At 40.0% G+C, this 21,070-nt stretch overlaps 1 protein-coding gene across 2 annotated transcripts in view; it reads left to right on the forward strand.

Annotated features, from left to right (window-relative positions):
• Positions 1-347: 347 nt before the first annotated feature.
• Positions 348-21,070, forward strand: part of ELAPOR2 (endosome-lysosome associated apoptosis and autophagy regulator family member 2) — a 184,453-nt gene continuing 163,730 nt past the window's right edge. Inside the window, exon 1 of one of the 2 annotated variants that reach the window (XM_028526179.2) lies at positions 348-673. In XM_028526179.2, the coding sequence (XP_028381980.1) occupies positions 488-673 (186 nt within the window). In that variant the 5' untranslated portion in view covers positions 348-487. The remainder of the gene's footprint in view (positions 674-21,070) is intronic. The other variant, XM_036010671.1, reaches the window with a different exon arrangement.

Below are 21,070 nucleotides of genomic sequence, written 5' to 3' on the forward strand. Positions count from 1 at the left end.
TTCTAGGGTGCATCTGTTTGTGTGAGATGCGGGAAGTAAAGAGATTTTAAAGATCCGCCACCGGAAAACAATGTCTTGACGTCCTGTATTTTACTCTGGCTCATCCCTGGAGCGCCCCTCCTGGTGGGCCTCGGGGACTGGGGATCAGAGACACTACCGGAGACCCCGGCCTTTCTCGTTCTCTAAAGCGTAATGAGGTTCCCGTCCCAGGCGGCCACTCAAGCCCCTTAGGACGCACTGGGCTGGGCCGCAGCCCGCGCCACCTGCTCCCTGGATCCCGCGTCCCCGCCCCGCGTCCCGCCCCCGCGCCGCGCCCCGCGGTCCCTCCCTCCGGCGTGACGGGAGCACCCGCGCCCGCTGCCCTGACCGCGAGCGCAGCTGAGCTGTCAGCGAGCAACCGGGCAGGGGGCGAGCGAGTGGCGAGCGGAGCGCGTCTCAACCCGGAAAGCCGCCTTTCCGCCGGCCCGCCGACCTTAGCGGGACGGAGATGCTGCTCCCCGTCCCCAGGCCGGCGTGCAGGAGGGGTCGAGGGCGGCCGCCGGGGGCTCCCCGCTGCGGGCTCTCGCTGTCCTGGAGCCCCGCCTGGCTTTGCTGCTGGGTGCTCGCCGGCTGCCAGGCGGCCTGGGCTGGGGACCTGCCCTCCTCCAGCCGCCCGCTTCCTCCTTGTCAGGAGGTGAGCCGCACCTGGTCCTTCACCTGGAGTTAGCAGGGGAGGGGGAGGAGGGAGCGTAAGATTGGGGTAGGGTGGTGCATGTTTATTGCTGTCTGCCTTGGCCTCTTTCCTTCCGGGAGGAGAGGGATTTTCGTTTGTTTCACGGGATGAAGTTGCCCGCCCCGGGAAGCTGGCCGACTGGGGGTGTGTGGCTTTACTGTCTTTTGGGTGATGCTTTTCTATTCGCACTCCTGTGTTTTGAGGGCTCTGAAGGACTTTGCGGCGCCCTCTTCGGAGTGTCAGCCTGGAGGACCTGGGGCCGCGGGAGATTTCAGCCAGACGAGGAGACTAGGGAAGCCCTGCCAGTGGGATTTGGAGACTGGTCCCTTTACAGCTTTATCAGAAGAGCCAGATACTGCCACCGGAGGGCTTCCCGCTCTTCCCCTCCTCCTCCCCCCTCTACTCCCGGGTCTCTACGAACCCCTTTTTCCGACTCCCCTGCACTCAGCTTCCTGATGAGACCCTGGGGGTTTGCTAAGCCAGTGTGTAGTGTCACTTGGCATCCTTCTAGTAAAATAATGCATTTGTATTAGGAAGAAAAAAGGAGTGTGTACTTAGGAAGGAGGAGGGTTGGTGATCTAGAAAATCAAAAAAGACAGAATGTATATGTTCCTTTGGGAGGTGTTCATCACCTGGCTGAAGCATTGCCACTATGTATTTTATTGCTTGATAGACTGTTGATATACAGCCAAAAAGAATAAATTAAGGGTGATGAGATTTTCTCTTGCTTTTAGGGTAACTGGACTTGGTGTGCCAAAAATTTACAGGGGTGTCATTGGTACTTGTATTGGGGTATTTATCTTTCCCTTTAGTGTTCCAGAAAGTGCATCCTCTTAATGAAAATCAATGAGAGGAAGGAAGCAACATTTCTGACCTACTTTGAGTGATTATGTCAGGGAGGATATGAGGAGTGGATACTGTTTTTAGAAAGATTGCTAGGAATCAGGGTGATGGGTCATTTTCATTTATGCAGCAAAAATAGTTTTGCTGATAGCCCCTCTGGGAAGAAAGGCCAGTCCTTGTTTCTTTGTGTATGATGCTGTCACTTTTGAGTGTTACCCAGGCTTGAATTATAGAATATCTGCATTCTAGACATCGCCCATCATCCACAGATTCCATCTTCCTCTGCTGTAGTACAAGTCCCAGAACAGACTGAAATGGAGAAGATATCAAAGGCATGTTTCTGAGCACACAGTAGCATTGAAACTGGGGCAGTCAGGGCAAGATCTCAAGAAACAGCTGTGCTTAATTTTTGAGCTTATTAGTATAATGAGTTGTCTAATCTGTATTTTTCAAATTTACCTGTCACCTGGGAATAATCCATTCTTCCAGTTTTCTACAGAATGCTGCTGCTTGGACATCCTCAGATGGAAGAGTTGCAATAAGACAGTCTTGAAACACTGCCTTCAGCCTTGTGTCCCAAAATGCAGAAAATATTTCTTTTCTAAAGTGAAAATCTTAAGATTCTTGAATATTAATTATTTTAAAAGATTTTATTTATTTAGTTTTAAAGAGAGGGAAAGAGAAGGAGAGAAACACTAATGTGTGGTTGGCTCTTGCACACCCCCCACTGGGGACCTGGCCGGCAACCCAGGCACGTGCCCTTACTGGGAATTGAACCAGTGACCCTTCAGTTCATAGGTTGGCACTCAGTCCACTGAGCCACACCAGCCAGGGCAAATTCTTACTAATGAAGAATCCACATGAAATTAGTGAAAGTCAGCCAGTGGTGGGTGGGGGGGGAGTGATGCTTTTGGTCACCACAACTAGGCTGGCCCTTTAAATAAGCACATATTTTACACATGTGCACCTAGAAAGAATGGAATAAGAGTCTGCACCCTAAGACAGAAATATTGCAATGACAGGCAGAGAGATGACAGAAGGTCCAGGAAGGCTGTGTCCAATTAGAAATAGCATGTGACTCAATCCCTTGAGGTCTCAAGTTTGAATTTCCCTCTGAAAATGGGAATAAATTAAATAAATACGGGGATTCTACTAAGTCTGTGTGGGGTTGGTTGTGTTTCTAGAAATGATGTTGTACAGATCCATTTATGTTCTTCCTGATGACTGACAAACAGCTGTAAGATGATTGGCTGGGATTAGAGGTTCCTTAGGAACTAGGAGAGGTCAAGTAACCTCTCAGGGTCTGAATCTGCTTCTTGGCATTTGGTCTAACCAGATGAGCTAATTTATAGGATTGATCATTGTTTTAGAGAAAAGTGAGAAGGGCAGGTGCTTTTCAGGCTTTGAGGTTAAGGGTCTGCTTGTGCTTATGTGTAGGAAAGGGCTTCCTCTAAGACAGGGGTGTCAAACTCATTTTCACTGGGGGCCACATTAGACTTGCGGTTGCCTTCAAAGGGCAAAATGTAATTCTAGGACTGTATAAATATAACTACTTATTGAGGGGCAAGGAGCTTGGCGCTGCTGCTGGGTAGAAACAAGGTGCCAGGTGGATAAAACAAGGTGGAGCCTTGTGAGCCTTGTGTTTGCCACCTGCGCTCTAAGATATAGCAATGGAAATGTGAACAAAGACAGTGAAAGTAACTATTTTGTTTCCATTCCGGCTTGTTTATCCCTTTCCAGTCTTTAGTAACAGAAAAGTAGGTGAATGCCATGTGTACCTTGTGGTTGGGGGGAGAGTGAGAGCAGTTAAAGTGAAGGGGTTTGAGGCTGAGAACTAAAGCAACTGAACAATATGAGAATTTTGAAACATAGTATGGAAAGATCTGCAGGTAATTCTAAACGTCAGTGTCCCCCAGTAGGTTGAGCCTCCCTTCTCTTATCAGTGTTTTTAGAAAAGTGGTCATGGCTAACCAAGTTACATAGACTCTCCTTTTCCCTGCCTGGTTTTAGAGGAAAGCAATGAAAGGAAAAGGATGAGAAGCACAGAAAACTGGCCTGGGAGTAATCTAGTTCTGATTGCCTGAGTTCAGAAAAAATACCTTTCAAAAACACAACTGGGTTATGGGTAAAGTTTCACTTAGATTTTTGCAGAGGATTGGACTCAGGGGTAAAATTTGTAAGATACAACTTCCTTTGTCACAGTCATTGGGTTATGGGATTGGAAAGGGGAGAGAAATGATTGCTTTGGAATGCTCAGCTGGGTGAGATCAGCAGGATGAAAGCACCAGCCAGCACAGGAAGGCTATCATTTGGGAGACAAACAGAAGTCAAGTTGGTGCCAGCATTTCAAGGACAATAGTAGGATGCAACGTTGGTAGATGGTGTTTAAAGAAAAATTAATATGATGGCTGGACATCAGAAAGTACAGAATTAATATTCTTCAGGCTTTTTAAAAGATAGGCAACTTTTAAAGGATAAGTATCATTAGGGTTTCTTAGTGTTTGTTTTTCGCTTGTAAAATGATAGTAATAAAAACTGACCTGCTTCTCTTTATTGTGTGGGTGAGATAGATTAATATAAATTAAAGGAAAAATATATATAAATTCGAGAGTTGATCATTGCTAGATGAGTAGACCTAGATCCTGATATTTCAGGAAGGGCCCAGAGAGACTTCAGAGGGTCAGAGGATGGGCTGATCCAAGAACTGAATGGAATGGAATTTTTGACTCTTTGCATAATAGGACTTAATGCAGCTGCCTGAGGAAAAAATGATACAGGCCAACAGAGGATTCAGAGTGGAGTAAGGTTTTACAAAGTAGAGTGCATGAGAGTAAAAAGAACAGAACTAAGTGGGTTCTGTATGCATTATTTAAATCTAGAAAGTTAAATCACAAAACAGCTTGAGTCTTAAGTTCATTGCTGTAAAATCCTACATAATGCCATCCCAGTGATCTCTCTGAATCTTGATTGAATGAAGACTTTTTGGCAACGATGTTTACTACAAACATTTATTGAGCTTATACTTTGTGCCAGGTGAAATGTCAGCTGGTGTGAAATTACAAGTTAAAAAAATAAAATTTAATTGGGTAGGGAACAGACAGATAAAGTAGACAAACAATTACAACGAAGTGATTTGGTGTCATGAGAGAAGAAAGGGGCAGTCAAATCCAGTGGGGAGCATCGGAACAGGTCCTATGAAGGAAGTGAGTGAGACCTGAAAGATGAGTAGGAATTTGCCAAGCAGACAAAGGGCAGTTGTGAGCATGGGCTAGTTTGGGAGAAGACATTTCTGGTGGCAAGCACATTGAAAAAGGGCAGAAAGACAAAACAACATTGTTGTAATTTGTTATGACTAGAGTACAATGTGCTGTTAGGAGCTTAATGAGAGAGGAGTCTGAGAGGAAGACAGAAACCTGAATATAAGGAACCGTATACAATGCTAAGAAGCTGGCCTTCATTTGCTAGGTGATGGGGGACAAATAGAAGGATTTAAAAAAATTAGAAGTAATAAGCCCTGGCTGGTGTAGCTCAGTGGATTAAGCGCAGACTGGGAACTAAAGTGTCCCAGGTTCGATTCCCAGCCAGGGTACATTCCTGGGTTGCAGGCCATAACCCCCAGCAACCGCACATTGATGTCTCTCTCTGTCTCTCTCTCCCTCCCTCCCTCCCCTCTCTAAAAATAAATAAATAAAATCTAAAAAAAAAATTAGAAGTAATAAAATATGCTTTAGTTTGGCAACAATATGGAGGCCTCATTAGAGGGATGGGAAATTAAATTGCTAGGAGCAATGGTAATAGTTCAGCGAAAGGATGATGGATTGAATGGCAATGAAGATGGAAAAGAAGGCAAGAGGTTAGACAGAACTGAGAGTAAGTAGATGTGGAGAGTGAAGGATGCAAGGTTCTGGCTTGAGTAGAGGGTGGTGCCTCTAACCTCTGTGAGGAGGAATGTGAGGAAGAGGAGAGAAGGAGCTTGGTTCTGGAGAGGCTGACTTTCAGTAAGCAGTTGGGGCTCAGGCCCTATTGCTCAGGGGCATGGTCTGGCTTGGTGTGGAGATGTGGGAAGCATTTGAATGAAAAGCGTGGTTGAAACTGCTGGATTGGGTGAGCTCATTCAGGAGGTGAGAACAAAGAGGGCAAAAGTTAGGACTTGGGTTTTACCAGCATTATGGGGGCTGGGGTGGGGGGACAGAAATGGGGGAATCCTCAAAGACATGTGAATAATGGCTAGTACAAGGGAAATGGGAGAGTACAGAGTTATAAAGAAAGGGAGAAAAACCTTTGAAGAAGAAAGGGGTGGTTGCCATTTCAATTGCCTAAAGAAATTCAAATAAGTTGAGGACTGAAAGGGAAAATTGAACTGGATAGTTCACTGGTGCTCCATGCCAGAATGTCCCCTGTGGAGTGTTGGAGGTGGGTTGCATATTGACTGGAGATGAGGTAGTGGTGATAGAGTAGACTTGTATTCTATAGCCTTCCGAGATTTGGTAAGAAATTGGGTCTTCCAAGTCCACCTAAATCAGAGAACGTGTAAATAGTCTTACTGTCTGTTTCAGGCTTTGATGGGAAAAATTGAGAAATATCCTATTTGCAGGAAGTCTCTGAAGGTCATGGGCTAGGAGTGAGGGTGTCAGAGATTCTAAAGCCACACTGTTGTTGAAGCAGTTAAAACTCCATTTCTGTTTCTGTTTTCAAGAAGTTAACATTAATCTTGCCTGCTATGCTTGTGGATGTGAATTTTCCATTTCAAGTTCTTATGCTCAGAACCATTTCTCATGTTTGAGGCAAATGTGAGCAAGTATTCACACCATCAATATTTACAATGTAAAACTAAGAGTTGACAGACCTGGAAGTGTCATATTTTAGCACAAGGGCTAGAAATAACAGAACATAGTGTAGAGTGGCACGTTTTCCTATCATAGCAAATTCTTCAGCAGTGTCTTGGATCTTATCATTCTTCGTGGTCAGGAAACACCAGTCAAATTTTGGTTGCCTTTTGCTTCCACCTGAGGAAACCATGGGTAATTCTTGTCCTTTTTACCTTTCCTAATGTAAGTTACATCTACTATTTTAACATTAAACCCATGTTTATTGTGTGCTTATGTACCACGTAGAAGTAAAATGATGAACAGAACATATGGCCCCTACCCACACTGAGCTTTATAATCTCATGGGAGCAGAATCAAAACAATGTCATATGCCATGTAATTACATCTGCCATAAGTGGTATGACACAAAATGACTGTGCAGTGGGGTTGCATAGCTTTTCTATTCCAGGGGTGGGGGTGGGGATCCTGAGGGAAAGATGTTTAAGCTAAGACCCAACGGATGAGCAGGAATTTCTTGGTTGGAGGCCATCGGTGGTGGTGATAGCCCATCTCTGAGAGAGGAAGCCTCCAAGTTTAGATCCATTGCTGGATCCTCCTTTAACCCTTCCTGGAGTACTACAGACCAACCATTTTTCTCTTCTCTGGATTCTGGTCACAACCCATTGTTTACTCTTGGGCAGACATAGACTATCTGACAAATGTTCTGTGCACATGGGACCACCCTTGTGTGGCTGGGAGCACTGTGCTCTGTACCAGAAAACCAAGCTGTGAGGGCCCATAAGCATTAAAATCCATCCAGTGCTCAGTGTGCTCAGCCAGCCACCCTGGCACAGGTCCAACGGGGGCACCATTATCTAAGTCACACAAAGGTGCCACGGGCTGATCATGCACACCTGAAGTACATGATCTCATTAAAGGCAGGAATTTCATCTTATTCAGCAAAAGTGATTAAATATCCTTTTGCTTAAGGCACATTAGGGGCTTTAAAAATGAATAAGATACAGGTCCTCCTCTCTGGGAGAACTGATCACCATCTTGAAAATACTATAGAGAAGAGTGGATGGCTTCCACCTTTTCAATTATAAAAAGGAATTGATCTTTATAAGGCATTTAATCCTAATTGACATTTTCTCTCAATAGTACCAGATTAAAGAGTCTGACATAAAAACACAGTGATCAGACCATATTGAACTTTATTCTCAGCTCAGTTTACAGCTCTGGAGTTCAAGATACCATTTATTACTTATTCAAAGCTTCACTTTTATAGGCTCTTTCCTATGAGTCCTTGGTTCTCAAAGTGTGATCCTAGGACTAGCAGTGTCAACATTACCTAGGAACTTGTTAGAAATGCAAGTTCTTGGGCCCTGATACGCACTACTAAGTCAGAAACCCAGGGGCTGAAACCCAAATACCTACATTATAACCAGCTCTCCAGGGATTATAATGCACCCTGAATTTGGAGATACAGACATAAAATGAGGAATACAGAGTTGTTGAAATCTAGGGACCTGTTTCATTGCTAAAATTTCTTCAACTGTAACCCTTGCTTACTTCCTGCTTCTTCAGGGCACCCGAGAAACTATGGAAATACACCAAATGGAGTGTGAGCTTCTCTTATTACCATGAAGTGCATCAGCAAGCATTTCTCAGTTATCTTCTATACTCCAGGCACTAGACAAGATGCTTGAGGCAGGACATGACACAGAGAATATTGTTATCCCTCTCTGGGAACTTACATCCTGAAAGAAGACCCAACCATGGAGATTAAGCACCTCTCTCTGAGATAGATAATAGAATAGAAAAACATGCTAATATTAAGAGGTGATGGGCTCTGGTTGGCATGTCTCAGTTGGTTGGAGTGTCATCCCTTAACTGAAAGGTTGCCAGTTTGATTCCCAGTCAGGGCACATGCCTGGGTTGTGGGCTCAATCCTTGCTTGGGGTGCATGCAGGAGACAGCCTATCCATGTTTTTCACATCAATGTCTCTCTCTCTCATGAAATAAAACTTTTTAAAGAAAGGGGTAATGATAAAATGGTAAAAACATGGTGATGACGACAGCATAAGCCTTCTTGGTAAATGTTTTCTGATGTTTATTACTTATGGGGAAGGAGGGTTTACATTTTGCTGCAACTACAGAGCATCTTGTTGTAGTGGAAGTAGCATTGAAGGTAATCAAAGTGCTTATTTAGATCTGAGCCCTGCCACTGGTTTGTGTGATCTTGAGCAGATCAACCTCTTTGAGTCTTTCTATGTCTGCAAATGGAGATAGTAACTCCTGCCATATGCGCATTAGAGTTGCTGTGAGGATCAAGCGATGCATTAGAAAATGCTTTGTAAATTTCAATACAATGCCAGTTATTAGTTATTATTCTTGCATAAGTTAAGGGCAGTGTTTCTGAGGGGATGAAGTGTGAAATAACTGGGATGTGGATAGGAAAATTTGTTTACTTATAAAAGTATTTTATAAGAGTTTTTCTAATTATGGAAGTTGTGCATTATGAAAATTTTAGAAAATAAAGTATAAAAAATCAGCTCTCATTCTTCTACTTAGTGATATTCAATATTAATGTTTTAGCACATTTGCTACCTATATATATTTTTTCCTTCTTAAAAACTAAAAGTGAGTTCATCTTGTATGTAGAAGTTACAACTTTTCCTCTCTTCTAAGAATTTCTCAATGCTATTAATATTTCTTCACAAAAACTTTTATAAATTTATAAAATATTTTAATATTTCATATATTACAAAATATAGCATCATTTGAATGTATGCCAGTGTTGAGTTAAGAGCCATCTTCTTCACTTGCAATGAAAGTGCTCTTTTCTACATTGAATCCAGCTGTCATTCCTCATCTTTACCTGCCCTGTTAGAAACACTGGATCTGGTTGGTTGCTCTGTCACCACTGGAACTATATACTTGGCTTCAAGCTCACCACACTGTCATGGTCTTTCGCTTAGACACTGTGATCCTTCTCAGTCTTTGCTAGTTCTTCATCATCTCCCTGACTTCTTTACGTGGGGCATTCCAGGCCTTAATCCTTGGCTCTTATCTTTTCTGTCATCCTCACATTCTTGGTAATGTTGTCCCATCTCTTAGCTTTAAATATCATCTCTGTGGACAGCTCTGAACCTTATATCTCTTGGCCAACACTAAAAATAATAATTAATAGATTGTTACTATGTTGATGGTGGAAAATGCTCTCTCATTAGTATCATTTACATTTCTTTAATGACTACAGAGGGTCAGTATTTTTTATGTCACTTAGCTTTTTGTATTTCACTTTTCATGGAATTTTCTGTTTAGGTGTTTTCCCTTACTGTTTTCTTCACGTATAGGAGTCCTTCACATAGTATGGATAACATATATGCACTGAGAATATATTTCCGTAGATTTTTTTTCCTGCCTATGTGTTTTGAGATAATATAATATCTGGAGAAAACAATTAATGAGGCCATAATAATATATCTGGAATTACTTCCCTTAACATATCAAAATAGGAAAATTTTTTAATTTTCAAAAACTGATATGTGGTATGTAGTAGTTTATTAAATTTCTATGCTATATCAAGTCTTTTATGTGTTTGGTACTGAAGCAACTACAAAGTGAGCAAGAATTCTTGGGCTGGGATTGACAGTTCTTGTTCTAACAATAATGTTTTTTGAAATTTCAAAACAGTCCTACTTAATTCATTGCTGTTACTTCCTTTTCCGTGGCCATTCATATGTTTATTTATTCATCTAGCATTTAATGAGTTCATATCATGTATTTCTCTCATAGGAAAATGAATAATACATAAGTGCATGATTATAGTACAGATAGGTTAAGAGCTATGTTGGAGTTATATGCAGGGTTATATAGAAGCAAAGAGAAAGGGCAATTAAGTCAGACCTAATTGAGCCTAGGTCTTAAAGAAAGTGCTTTTTGAGCTGAGTTTTGAAATATTTCTAGAAGTGCTTTACTGGATGCACAGTGGCCAGCATACATCAGTGAAAGAAAATAGGTTGTACAACTGCCTACAAATTAAGTCATATGTCAACTTCAAGGGCTAGAGTGAAGGCACATGGGTAGGAGTAGCAAGAGATGACTAGATTATGAAGAAGGCAGAGACTGAGAGTCTTGTAGGAAAGCTTTGGGGAGCCACTGATATCAGATTAGAAAGATTATTCTGTTAGTGAGTGGAGGAAGACAAAGTGGGGATCATATTGGAGGCAGGAGGATCAGTTAGGAGACTCTTTCCTTTTCCTTGGGGAGAAAAATAAACAGCTAAGCAAATGCCTGAATGGTAGGGGAGGTTAGAAGATGGATTTGACAGCTGAGTGATAAATTTCAGTCTACCATGACTTCTGAATTTTTCACCCTGGACTACCAGATAGATGCTCTGCCTTTCATTGAGATTGAAAATTTAGGAGGAGGAGGAGGTGGCTGGAGGAAAGAGGATAAGTTCATTATTGGCATCCTGAGTTTATAGTGCCCAGGGGATATCCAGACACTGCTCTCCTGGAGACAGTTGGATTTATGGGAGTGTAACCAAGACAGCTTGGGCGCTATGAGCACATAAGAGGTAATTGAAGCCATAGGTGTTGATGAAGTCACTTGGGCTCTGAGCTCACAGCAAGAGTAGTGTGTTGAGGAGAGGGCTCAGGGAAACACCAGCATTTAAGAAACAAGCAGAGCAAGAAGTGATTGAGAATGAAATTGAAAAGGCACAGCGGAGAGAGTGACAGCACAAAAACTGGCTGAGGGTTGAAGGGGTAGGTTACCAGTCATTCTGGAGTATGACACACACATGATTCATGATGTTCAGTAAGGCATTTGAAATGTCTTATCTTCGTGGACAAGATGCAGAAGTATATGCTGAGTTATGGTATAACTAGGCAGATTATTGGCTATTTGAACACATGTACCCTCATGTTATTAATTTAAAGACTTGATGCTAAACTGAAGGAAGGTCTCCATGGTAATACCTTTGGTCTTAGTATCTAATCTCTGTCCTGTTACTGTTTTAATCAATGCTTTGGTTTTGAGGAGGCTCAACCAAATTCTGTAAAGTCAGAATGCTGGGCAAGATGCCTAATGAGCTGGAAAGCAGAACTGAGATTCAAATGATGTTCAAGGCTAGCTAATGGGCAAACATAATTGTTTTAAATATAGACTGTCCTTTTTGGTTCTGAAATTTAGATATTTAAGCACAGGATGAGGAAATCTTGCTTAAAAGTACTTTCAATGTCACAGATGTCATGTGGCTACTAAAAGCAATGATGGGGTGAGGTGATGTCTTAGGCTTTATTAATATGAGCAGAGTGCTTGGCTCATAGAAGGTAGACATTAAACTTAGGTCATTAACTTAGGTGCAATATTTGAAGATGGACATCGAAACAGGGAGATGTTGGCTTGAAGTGTGAATTAGGAAGACGAATTACTGGAGAAGTATATCCAAATAATTGAAGACTGAGCAAAGGAATTACAGATGTTTAGCTCAGAGAAGACTTAAGAGGGCCACGATAGTGAGCTTCAAATACATTAAGTATAGTCATATATAAGAGCCACTGGTATAATGCTCACTTAGAGAATAAGGTTAGGATTGTGAGCAATAGAAGAATGTAGAATTTAGTTCTTCCAAGATGTTTTATACCTGTAGAGTTATGTGCTGCTTCTCTGACTGCTGAATCATAGGGTTTCTGCTTTGGACAAACTGCTGCTCTGGATCACATCTGTTGGGCATCATGAGTTCTGGCTTATTGCACTGTGCCTATATTACTAGGGTAGATTTAAGGGGCTGTTCAATATATGTGTATGTGTATGTGTGTGTATGTGTGTGTGTATGCATTCCTGCTGCAACAGGTGAGAAGATAAATCTTTACCTTTATTGCTTTAGTCTTAAGATACATTCTTAATTTATTATCTTTGGCATTGTATTTTAATATTTCTACCATGTAAACATAAAACAATGCCCTTTGGTGTTTAATCTAACACCCTAAAATGAGAGTGGAAAGACTTGGCTATTGGAAATATACGTTTAACTCAGACTTCTATTTATAATTCTTGGGCATATCAATAATGCATATTAGGAAATAACATGAACTGAAATAACAGTAGATGCTGAAACAGAACTGATTTTGGTATGCTAAGGAAGTGCTTCCCGATCTAAAGAGCAGACAAATATTAACATCATTTGCTTTAATTTTTTTATGGTTTCAGTTTTTACATCTTACCTTTTTAAACTTAAAAATGAAAGATGTGCATTCTAGAAAAATGAAGCAGTAAGAACAACCACAATCCCACCAACTAAGCACAGCACTCAACATTTTTTGCATTCATAATAGCAATAGTAAATAAAAAGAACAATAGCCAGGTATAATTGTAAGGTATTTCATGTAGTAACTGATCCACAAACTCTACTGAGCTTGGTCCTAATACTTCCAGAATGGTTAAGTAACTTGTGAGTCTGGCTGCTGCCCTAGTGTCCCCAGTCTTAGCCGTTAGGTTATACTGCCTCTGTCACATATATCAAATATCTTTGCATGTACTTCATTATGGATATACAGGTGTGTTTACAAAGTGGGAATATTATTTAGGTATAGTTTGGTAATTTACTTTTTTGGCCTTTAACAATATGCTGTGAATTTACTCCCACATTTTGATTAATCTAAAATTTTATTCAGTGTTTGATGCAAGGTAAGACTTAGACCTTACCTTACATTTTCTGAATTGCCAGTTTTCAAAAATAGTATTTTGAACAATCCATAACTCATCCTTTCTCCACTGATTTGTTTTCTCTTCCATATATATATAGTATATATGGCATAGAAAATGGTATATATAGTATGTATGAGATATAATCTATTGTCTCATGTATAATACACAGCATATATACATATTATAATATACAATATATTATGCATTATACATAATGTATAATATACATACATATACATAATATATAATCTATGTATATACTATACATACAATACATGTATATATTATATGTGTATATGCATATATTATATATATATGTATACATATATGCACATATTCTAGCTCATATAGATATATGCACACAACTATTGATTTGTTTGGGGGCTACTTTCTAAACTATGATTAGTATCAAAATTGTACAGTTTTATAATATGGTTTTACATGATATTTGTTTTCTTTCATTCCAAGATTTCTTAGCTCTTCTTATTCCATCTAGTCTTCCAGTTCAACTTCAGAAAAGTTAAAAAAAATCTCATAGGAAATTTTCTCCTGGATTCTGTTAAATCTCTTTATTTATTTGGAAAAACAATCATCTTTATGGTATCATCTTCACATTTGAAGATGTAGTCTGCTTTAGTGTTTGAAGCATTCTGTATTTCTTACTTGTACAGTTTTTGTATTGCTAAGTATTTTTTGTTATTGCTAACTATTGCTAACTATTTTCTGTAACACTTTCCCTTACCATATTATCTTTTAATTGAGCTTTCCCTAGTATGTTGAAAAGCCATTGGTTTTTGGAAATTAATTTTATATCTAGTCTCTTCCAGAGTGGTCTTATTAATTCTTCGATTTTCTTGATAGCAAGTACCATTTATTGTGTGATTAAATGCATAAAACACTTTACTTATATTAATAGTAATTCTCACAGCAATCCATACCTCTCCTTTTAGAGATGAGGAAACTGAAGCTCTAAGGCAATTAATAACTTGCAAAAGATGACAAAGCTAGTGAGCCACAGGCTGGGATATATTTGTCTCAAGAGACCTAACTTCCCACTGCATCCCATAGCCTCACAGCACAGAACTGGTCTCTACTTACAGCTCTCTACCACTGTTTCTAAGAGGGTATGCATTAAATCTTATTAAGTTCATTCATCAGCTACGTATAACTTTTTTCTCCTGTCCATCATTTTAAAATTATTCCTTTTTCTCAAGGTAGTAAGTCCTTTCTTGTGTGTTCCAGAAACCTATCATCTGTGTTTATGGTCTATGTTAGTGTTCCACCTGTTTTTACAAGGAGACCTCTCTGTACCGCTCTCTTTTACTTGCACAAATGTACATGGGTGGCCCATGACCATTGGTCTCTTCTCTCAAGGCTGTGGTATCTGCAGAGTGCATAGTCCACTTTCTGTCATCTGGCAAGCTTTCTTCCCATGCTGTGCTGATCAGCTGAGGGTATCTCCTTCTCTTTACTAGATCTTGATTAGGAGAATTTTCTTAGAAGAAGAATTTGTTTTAGAATTAAAAAAAAAACAGAGCTGTCTGTGTTTCTCCATGGTAAGAGGCACGGGCATTGAACCTAGGGCATATTCTGCCTTTGTTTTTACCTGTACAAATCTGGAAATAAAGGAAGAGACAAAGAGGTAAGCAGGTATGAGGGGTATTAGTCTGATGACATCTTAAACTAGAAGGCTGTAAAACTTCAAAATTAAAGGCCAAACCCTGTATTGAAAAAACAGTATGGTATACAAAAGACAATTCAGAATACAAGTTGAAGCCCTGTAGTTCTAGCATTTTACCACAATTATTTTATTATTTATTTAATTAAAAATTTTTGCTACCCTTTTCCGAAGACATTTTTTTTCATTGCTTTTTTTTAGAGAGAGAGGAAGGGAGAGAGAGCAACATTGATGTGAGAGAGAAGCATCAATTCGTTGCCTCTCGACTGTGCCCAGGCTGGGGATTGATCGAACCTGCAACCTAGGTATGTGCCCTGACCAGGAATCGAACCTATAACCTTTCAATTATAGGGCAATGTTCCAACCAACTGAGCCACACTGGCCAGGACTTTACAATTATTTTAATGTTTTTGTTTTCTTTCATATCCCTCTTTCTATAAAGACTTATATCCCAAGTTATTGGGCCAGGCATTATTTTAAGTGTTTTAGATATATTAACCCATTTAAAAACAATCAGCTGTTATTAGTCCACTTGTTCATATATAAATGATATTGCTTTCAAGACTTATTTAGGTATTTTATAGAACTTTTAAATACTTGCCTCCATTTTTCAACTTTATCGAAGATCAACTGAAGTACAATAATTGTTTATTATACTTCAATGTATTTGAAGTATACAGTTTGGTCAGCTTTAACATATCATATACAACCGTGAAACAAACACTACAATCAAGATAGTCCTTTCCAATACCCCCAAAGGTTTCTTGCTTCCCATCGTAGTCCAACCCTTCTTCCGCCCTGTGCCCAGGCAGCCACTGATCTCTTTTCTGTCACTATAGCTTCAATTGCATTTTCTAAAATTTTATATATAGATAGAATCATAACATGTACTCTTTTTTTTGGGGGGGTGGGTGGCTGGCTTTTTTCATTTAGCATAGTGATTTTGAGATTGATTGACACTGTGGGACAATCAGCAGTTTGTTCCCTTTTATTGCTGAGTAGCATTTCATTGTATGGCTACACCACATATGCTGGTCTATTTTTAACATAATATAGTTCTAATCCTAGTACTTGATATTCATCACCTCCAGTATGATAATGTAATCTAGGAATACCAAGAACTTGTTAGTAAGTTCTCCAAATAGGTTGTCTATGAAGTTCAGCAGCAGCAGCAACAGCCTAGAATGTAAATGTAACAGGGACTCGTGGCATTCTGAGATATTCTGGGAGGTAACTTAGTTTTGTGTTTCATTCAGTATTTAGTGCTATTTCAGATAAATCTTGATGTTTTGAAGAGCTAATCATTCTGTTAGTCCGTTAGATATGCTGGTTGTGGGAACAACTTCCATTTGCCTGCCTACTGTAGGTCTTCTTTTTTAAAAAAATATTTATTTATTTTTAGAGAGAGACAAAAGAAGGGAGAAAGATAAGGAGAGAAACATCAATGTGTGGTTGCCTCTTGCACGTCCCCTACTGGGGACCTGGCCTACACCCCAGGCATGTGCCCTTACTGGGAATCAAACCAGTGACCCTTTGGTTCTCAGGCTAGCACTCAATCTACTGAGCCACAACAGCCAGGGGAGATCTCATTATCAATTGATGAATGACTGTCAGAGTGCAGGGGAGAAGGGCAGATTCCCCCCCCCCCCCCCCCCCGCCCCGATCTTAGTCACAGGCTAATGTGAGGACTTTCTTGGTTTATAGTGATAACATTTGTGTACTCTCTGGGTAATGAGAGCAGTCTTTGTGTTCATTTGGAAGGACAATTAAATATGTTCATCATTAGTTGAAATTATATTTCTGTAAACATAAATTCAGCAAGACACCTAGATTTGGTTGTATTTTATCTTTTTTGTGGGAGGCGATGGAAATTTGGTTGACTAACATGTTTGCATTTAGAACAAGGTAAGAATTCTTTTAGACTAATAGTAGTTCTGCAAATTTTGGGGACTATTATGTGTTTTTCCCTCCAGAAAGACAAAAGGTACTGATGGGAGCTATGATTGTGAGATTTGCTGACATGTCACATTTAGGTTTATTTCTTCTGCAGCAGTAGGTGATGACTTTGACAGGACAGGGAGAATGAATGTGATATGCTCAAATTCATAGCACTGAGTTCTACATTCTCTGTGATGGACACAGATAAAGGCAGTCCTTAACCTGAACTTCTTTTTCAGTTATGACTTTTTTGTCTTCGAAACCAGACTTTTTACCTTTATTTCTTAATTTTCTACTTTCTTAAACTCACTGCAGTCTGACTTTCATCCCAATCATTCTCCCAAATTTCCTGTTATGGTTAGTAATCACCTCCCAATTGCCGGTGCTTTTTTCATCCTCATCCTACCCCACTTTTGTGCAGCAGTAACCCCGTTTCTGGTCTGCTCCTCTGCTCTTTCCAAGACACTGGAATCCAGTATCACTGAATCTTATATCCTTATTTCTTTAGCTACTCTTCTTTAGCTTCTTACTTCTTTGTAAGTGTTGGTTATTCTAAATTCTTGCTTTTGATCTTCTCTTTGCATTGTTCATGTCATCTTTGATTTTTAGCTATATTTTCTTTATTAATTTCTATACTTATGTAAATAAAAATAACACACATTTATTATAAACAATTCAAATAGTTTGAACAAGTAAAAAGGATGAGAATCATCTGCAACCCTACTCTGGTGAACCATTGTTAACATTTCATATCTGATTGCTTATCTTATTTACAATCTTTGTTTAAATGACTCAAATCTAAACTCCGATGCCTGATTCTCCATCAAGTTCCAAAAACACATTTACAACTCCTTGAAAGACACCCCTAGTAGAATGGACTACTTCAATTTAAATACATCCCAAACCAAATTCATTATCAAATTCATTATCTTTCTCTCCATTTGAAGAAGCTTTCCTTCATGCCTTCATGTCTGATTGGCTATTAGTGGTTTACTTGATATTGTTAGTCCTCTTCCTTCTCATTTCTAGACTCTATGTGGATCCAGTCAGTCACAAATAAGTCATTTTAACAAGATATACAAGGCCTTTTATCATGTGGTCACAGGCGACCTTTTTTAGTTTCTCCTTATGTATGCCCTTTATTCCCTTCCAATTTTACCCTTATTTCCTACTCAGCAATCTAACCACAATTTTAAATTTTCAGAGGTTATCATATACTTCCATGTTTACAAGCTTAGCTCATGGCCTAATCTGAAAAGCCATTTTCTCTCTCTCTCTCCTGGGTACAGCTAACTTCTAATTATCATTCAGTACCTAGATTCAGTGCCTTGTTTGTGGCTGAGATACCCCCTGCCCAGGCAGAATGCGTACGGGGCAAACACTTCCTACACTTGCTTCTATTTGTCCTGACTACAAAAGAAGCCCGAGCAAAGGGCTCATTATGATTGTTTTTAAATGTATGAAAGGCTACTTTTAGAGAATGGACTTCAGGTAGACTTAAGACTGCAGACCTGGGATCAATGAGTGGACTTTATGGTGAGGAAGACCTTGCCTCAGATTGATGAAGAACAGTAACCTTTAAAGATGCATAGCAACGGACAAGACTTGCTTTATAAACTAGTTAGTTCATCAATAGAAGTATACAAGCAAAGACTAAATGGCCATTTCTCATGATTCATTCATTTAATTAACACTATAAATCACTTTGCCAGCCACTGTGCCAGAGGTACAAAGATAAAAAAAAAACCCTTTTCTTTAAGGAGGTTGTTATAATCTAAGGTAGTGGTTGTCAATCTAGTTCCTTGTTAGAGTCACAGACCAATAATTTATTTCAGATTTAGGAATCTCTGAAGACAGTCTCTAAGAAGCAGATTCCAGTGTGCAGCCAGGGTAAGAATCACTTGTCTAAACGTTATTTTTAAAGTGATATTTATTTCACAACTACTCTGTGCCAGGTCATGTGATGTTCATTTATTCTTTCAACAAATATTTATTCAGCCCTTCTTTTGTGTTTTCCCCTGGTGTAGGTACTAGGAATACATCAGTGAACAAAAACAGAGGGTTACTGCTCTTACAGAGTTTATAAAATGATAGACTATAGACATTATATAAATACATGACAGGTCATGATAAATTTAAGAAGAAGAGTAAGGGCGGTGAGGGGACAGAGGAGGGGCCTATGTAAGAGATCAGAAGAGGACTTTTGATACCATGGCATTTCAGTGTTGCCTGAATGAAGAGAGGGATCAAGCCAAGTAGCCATCTGGGAACAGAGCTTCCAGGCACATAGAATAGCAAGAGCAAAGGCCTGGAGATGAGCATACATTTGGCATGTTCAAGAAAGAGTGGCCCACTATGTCTGGAGTGGGGTGAATAATGAGGATACACACACAGCGGTCACAGGTAGATGGGGTGTGGCAGATCACATGTGCCTTTCAGGTCATGTTAAAGACTTTTTGATTTTTATTCTGAGTGAGGTGAGAGCCATGGAGAATTTTGAGCACAGAGAGAACATGACATGATTCATATGTAAAAAGATCAATGAGGCTGCTAGGTGGAAAATAGATGCTGGAGATAAGGGGAAAAACAGATGAGTTAGGTTATTACAGTAATCTGGGTGATGCATTGTGGCAGTTTAGATGAAAATTTTAGGGGTGGAGTGGTGAGAAGCAATTGTATAATATGAGTATATAAGGTATATTTTTATATATTTCAAAAGACATGGTAGGCTTTACAAAGATCTCCTAGGGAGTGATTTTATTTTTCGTTGTTTATTTTTTTAACCCTAACTTGAGGACATGTCTAATGATTTATAGGAGAGAGAGAAACTAGACATTTTTGATATGAGAAAAAATGTCTATTGGTTGCCTCTTGTACATGCCCTGACCTGCAACCTTTTTGGTGCATGGGACAATGCTCCAACCAACTGAGCCACTTGGCCAGAGTTCCTAGGGAGTGATTTTAGACAGAGGAAGAAGAGCTCTAGGACCAAGTGCTGGGGCACATCAGGAGAGCTGGGAGAGCTGGTGGAGGAGAATGGTGTCCCAGAGGCCAATGAAGACAATGTTGAAGGAGAAGAGAGTGAAGGACTGAATCTGTTGCTCGCTTAGCTCCAGTGAGAGGAATGCTGAGTACTGATGCTTGGGTTTTGTGGTATGGGGTCAACAGCGATCTTTTTTTTTTTTTTTTTTCAGGATTTATTTATTTATTTTTAGAGAGGGAAGTGGGTGGGGGGAGAGAGAGAGAGAGAAACATCAATGTGTTGTTGCTGGGGGCCGTGGCAGCCTGCAACCCTGGCATGTGCCCTGGCTGGGAATCGAACCTGCGATATTTTGGTTCGCAGCCTGCGCTCAATCCACTGAGCTATGCCAGCCAGGGCTACAATCTTGAAAAGAACGTTTTTTTATGGAGAGGTAGAGGCAAAAACCAGATTAGAGTGGGTTCAGGAGAGAATGAGAAGAAGGGAGGCAGGCACAGTGAGAAGAGGTGATTGTGAGGAGTGTTTGTAGTAAGGGGAGAAGAGGACAGGGGCAGTAGCCGAACGGGGAAGTGCACATAGTTATGAGTAATGCTGAACCAATTTAAGTTCCCTTCCAAATACAGATTTTGTTCTATGCTTAGTGATTCTGTTTTTTTTTTAAACTTATAATACCTTGTTTAAAAACTTCTTACATTAAACTTTTTATTGTTTGTTTTCCATTACCATTTAGTCCCCTTCTACCCCCTGCCCCCTGCCGTCACCACACTGTTGCCCATGTCCATGAGTCCTTTTCTTAAGATGAGCTGCACTTAGAGCATTATATTCTGTTTAATTGGAGACTTTTTAAAAAATCAGGCACAGCCATTTTATGGATATCACATGACTGTTCCTTCTTTCCAGTTCAGGGATATTTTTTTGTAATATTTTTCTAGGGCTGCCATAACAAAACAAAGTACCATTAACTGGGGGGCCCAAAGAACAGGCATTTATTGTTTCACAGTTTCAGAGGCTGGAAGTCCAAAGTCCAGGTATCTCTGTGTCTGTTCACATCTGTCTTCCTTCTATGCCTTTCTGTTTGTCTACATTTCCCTGTTTTATTAGGACTCCAGTCACTGGATTTTGGCCCATACTAATGGCCTCATTTTAACTTGATTACATCTGCAGAAACTCTATCTCCAAATAAAGTCACATTGTGAAGCGCTGTGGGTTTGGACTTGAATGCATGTTTGGGGAGAGGCCATTACACCTTTACTTTCCCATACTCTCATTACTGAAGTTTTATTCTAATAGCATTTAAAGTTTTCTGTTCAGTCATATTTGGATGCAGCTATTGGTTACTTAATCGAAGTCATTTGGGTGACTTCAGGTATCACTTGAGAGGATTAGTGCCA

This window comes from Phyllostomus discolor, chromosome 10 (assembly GCF_004126475.2).
Source record: "Phyllostomus discolor isolate MPI-MPIP mPhyDis1 chromosome 10, mPhyDis1.pri.v3, whole genome shotgun sequence".
NCBI lineage: Eukaryota > Metazoa > Chordata > Mammalia > Chiroptera > Phyllostomidae > Phyllostomus > Phyllostomus discolor.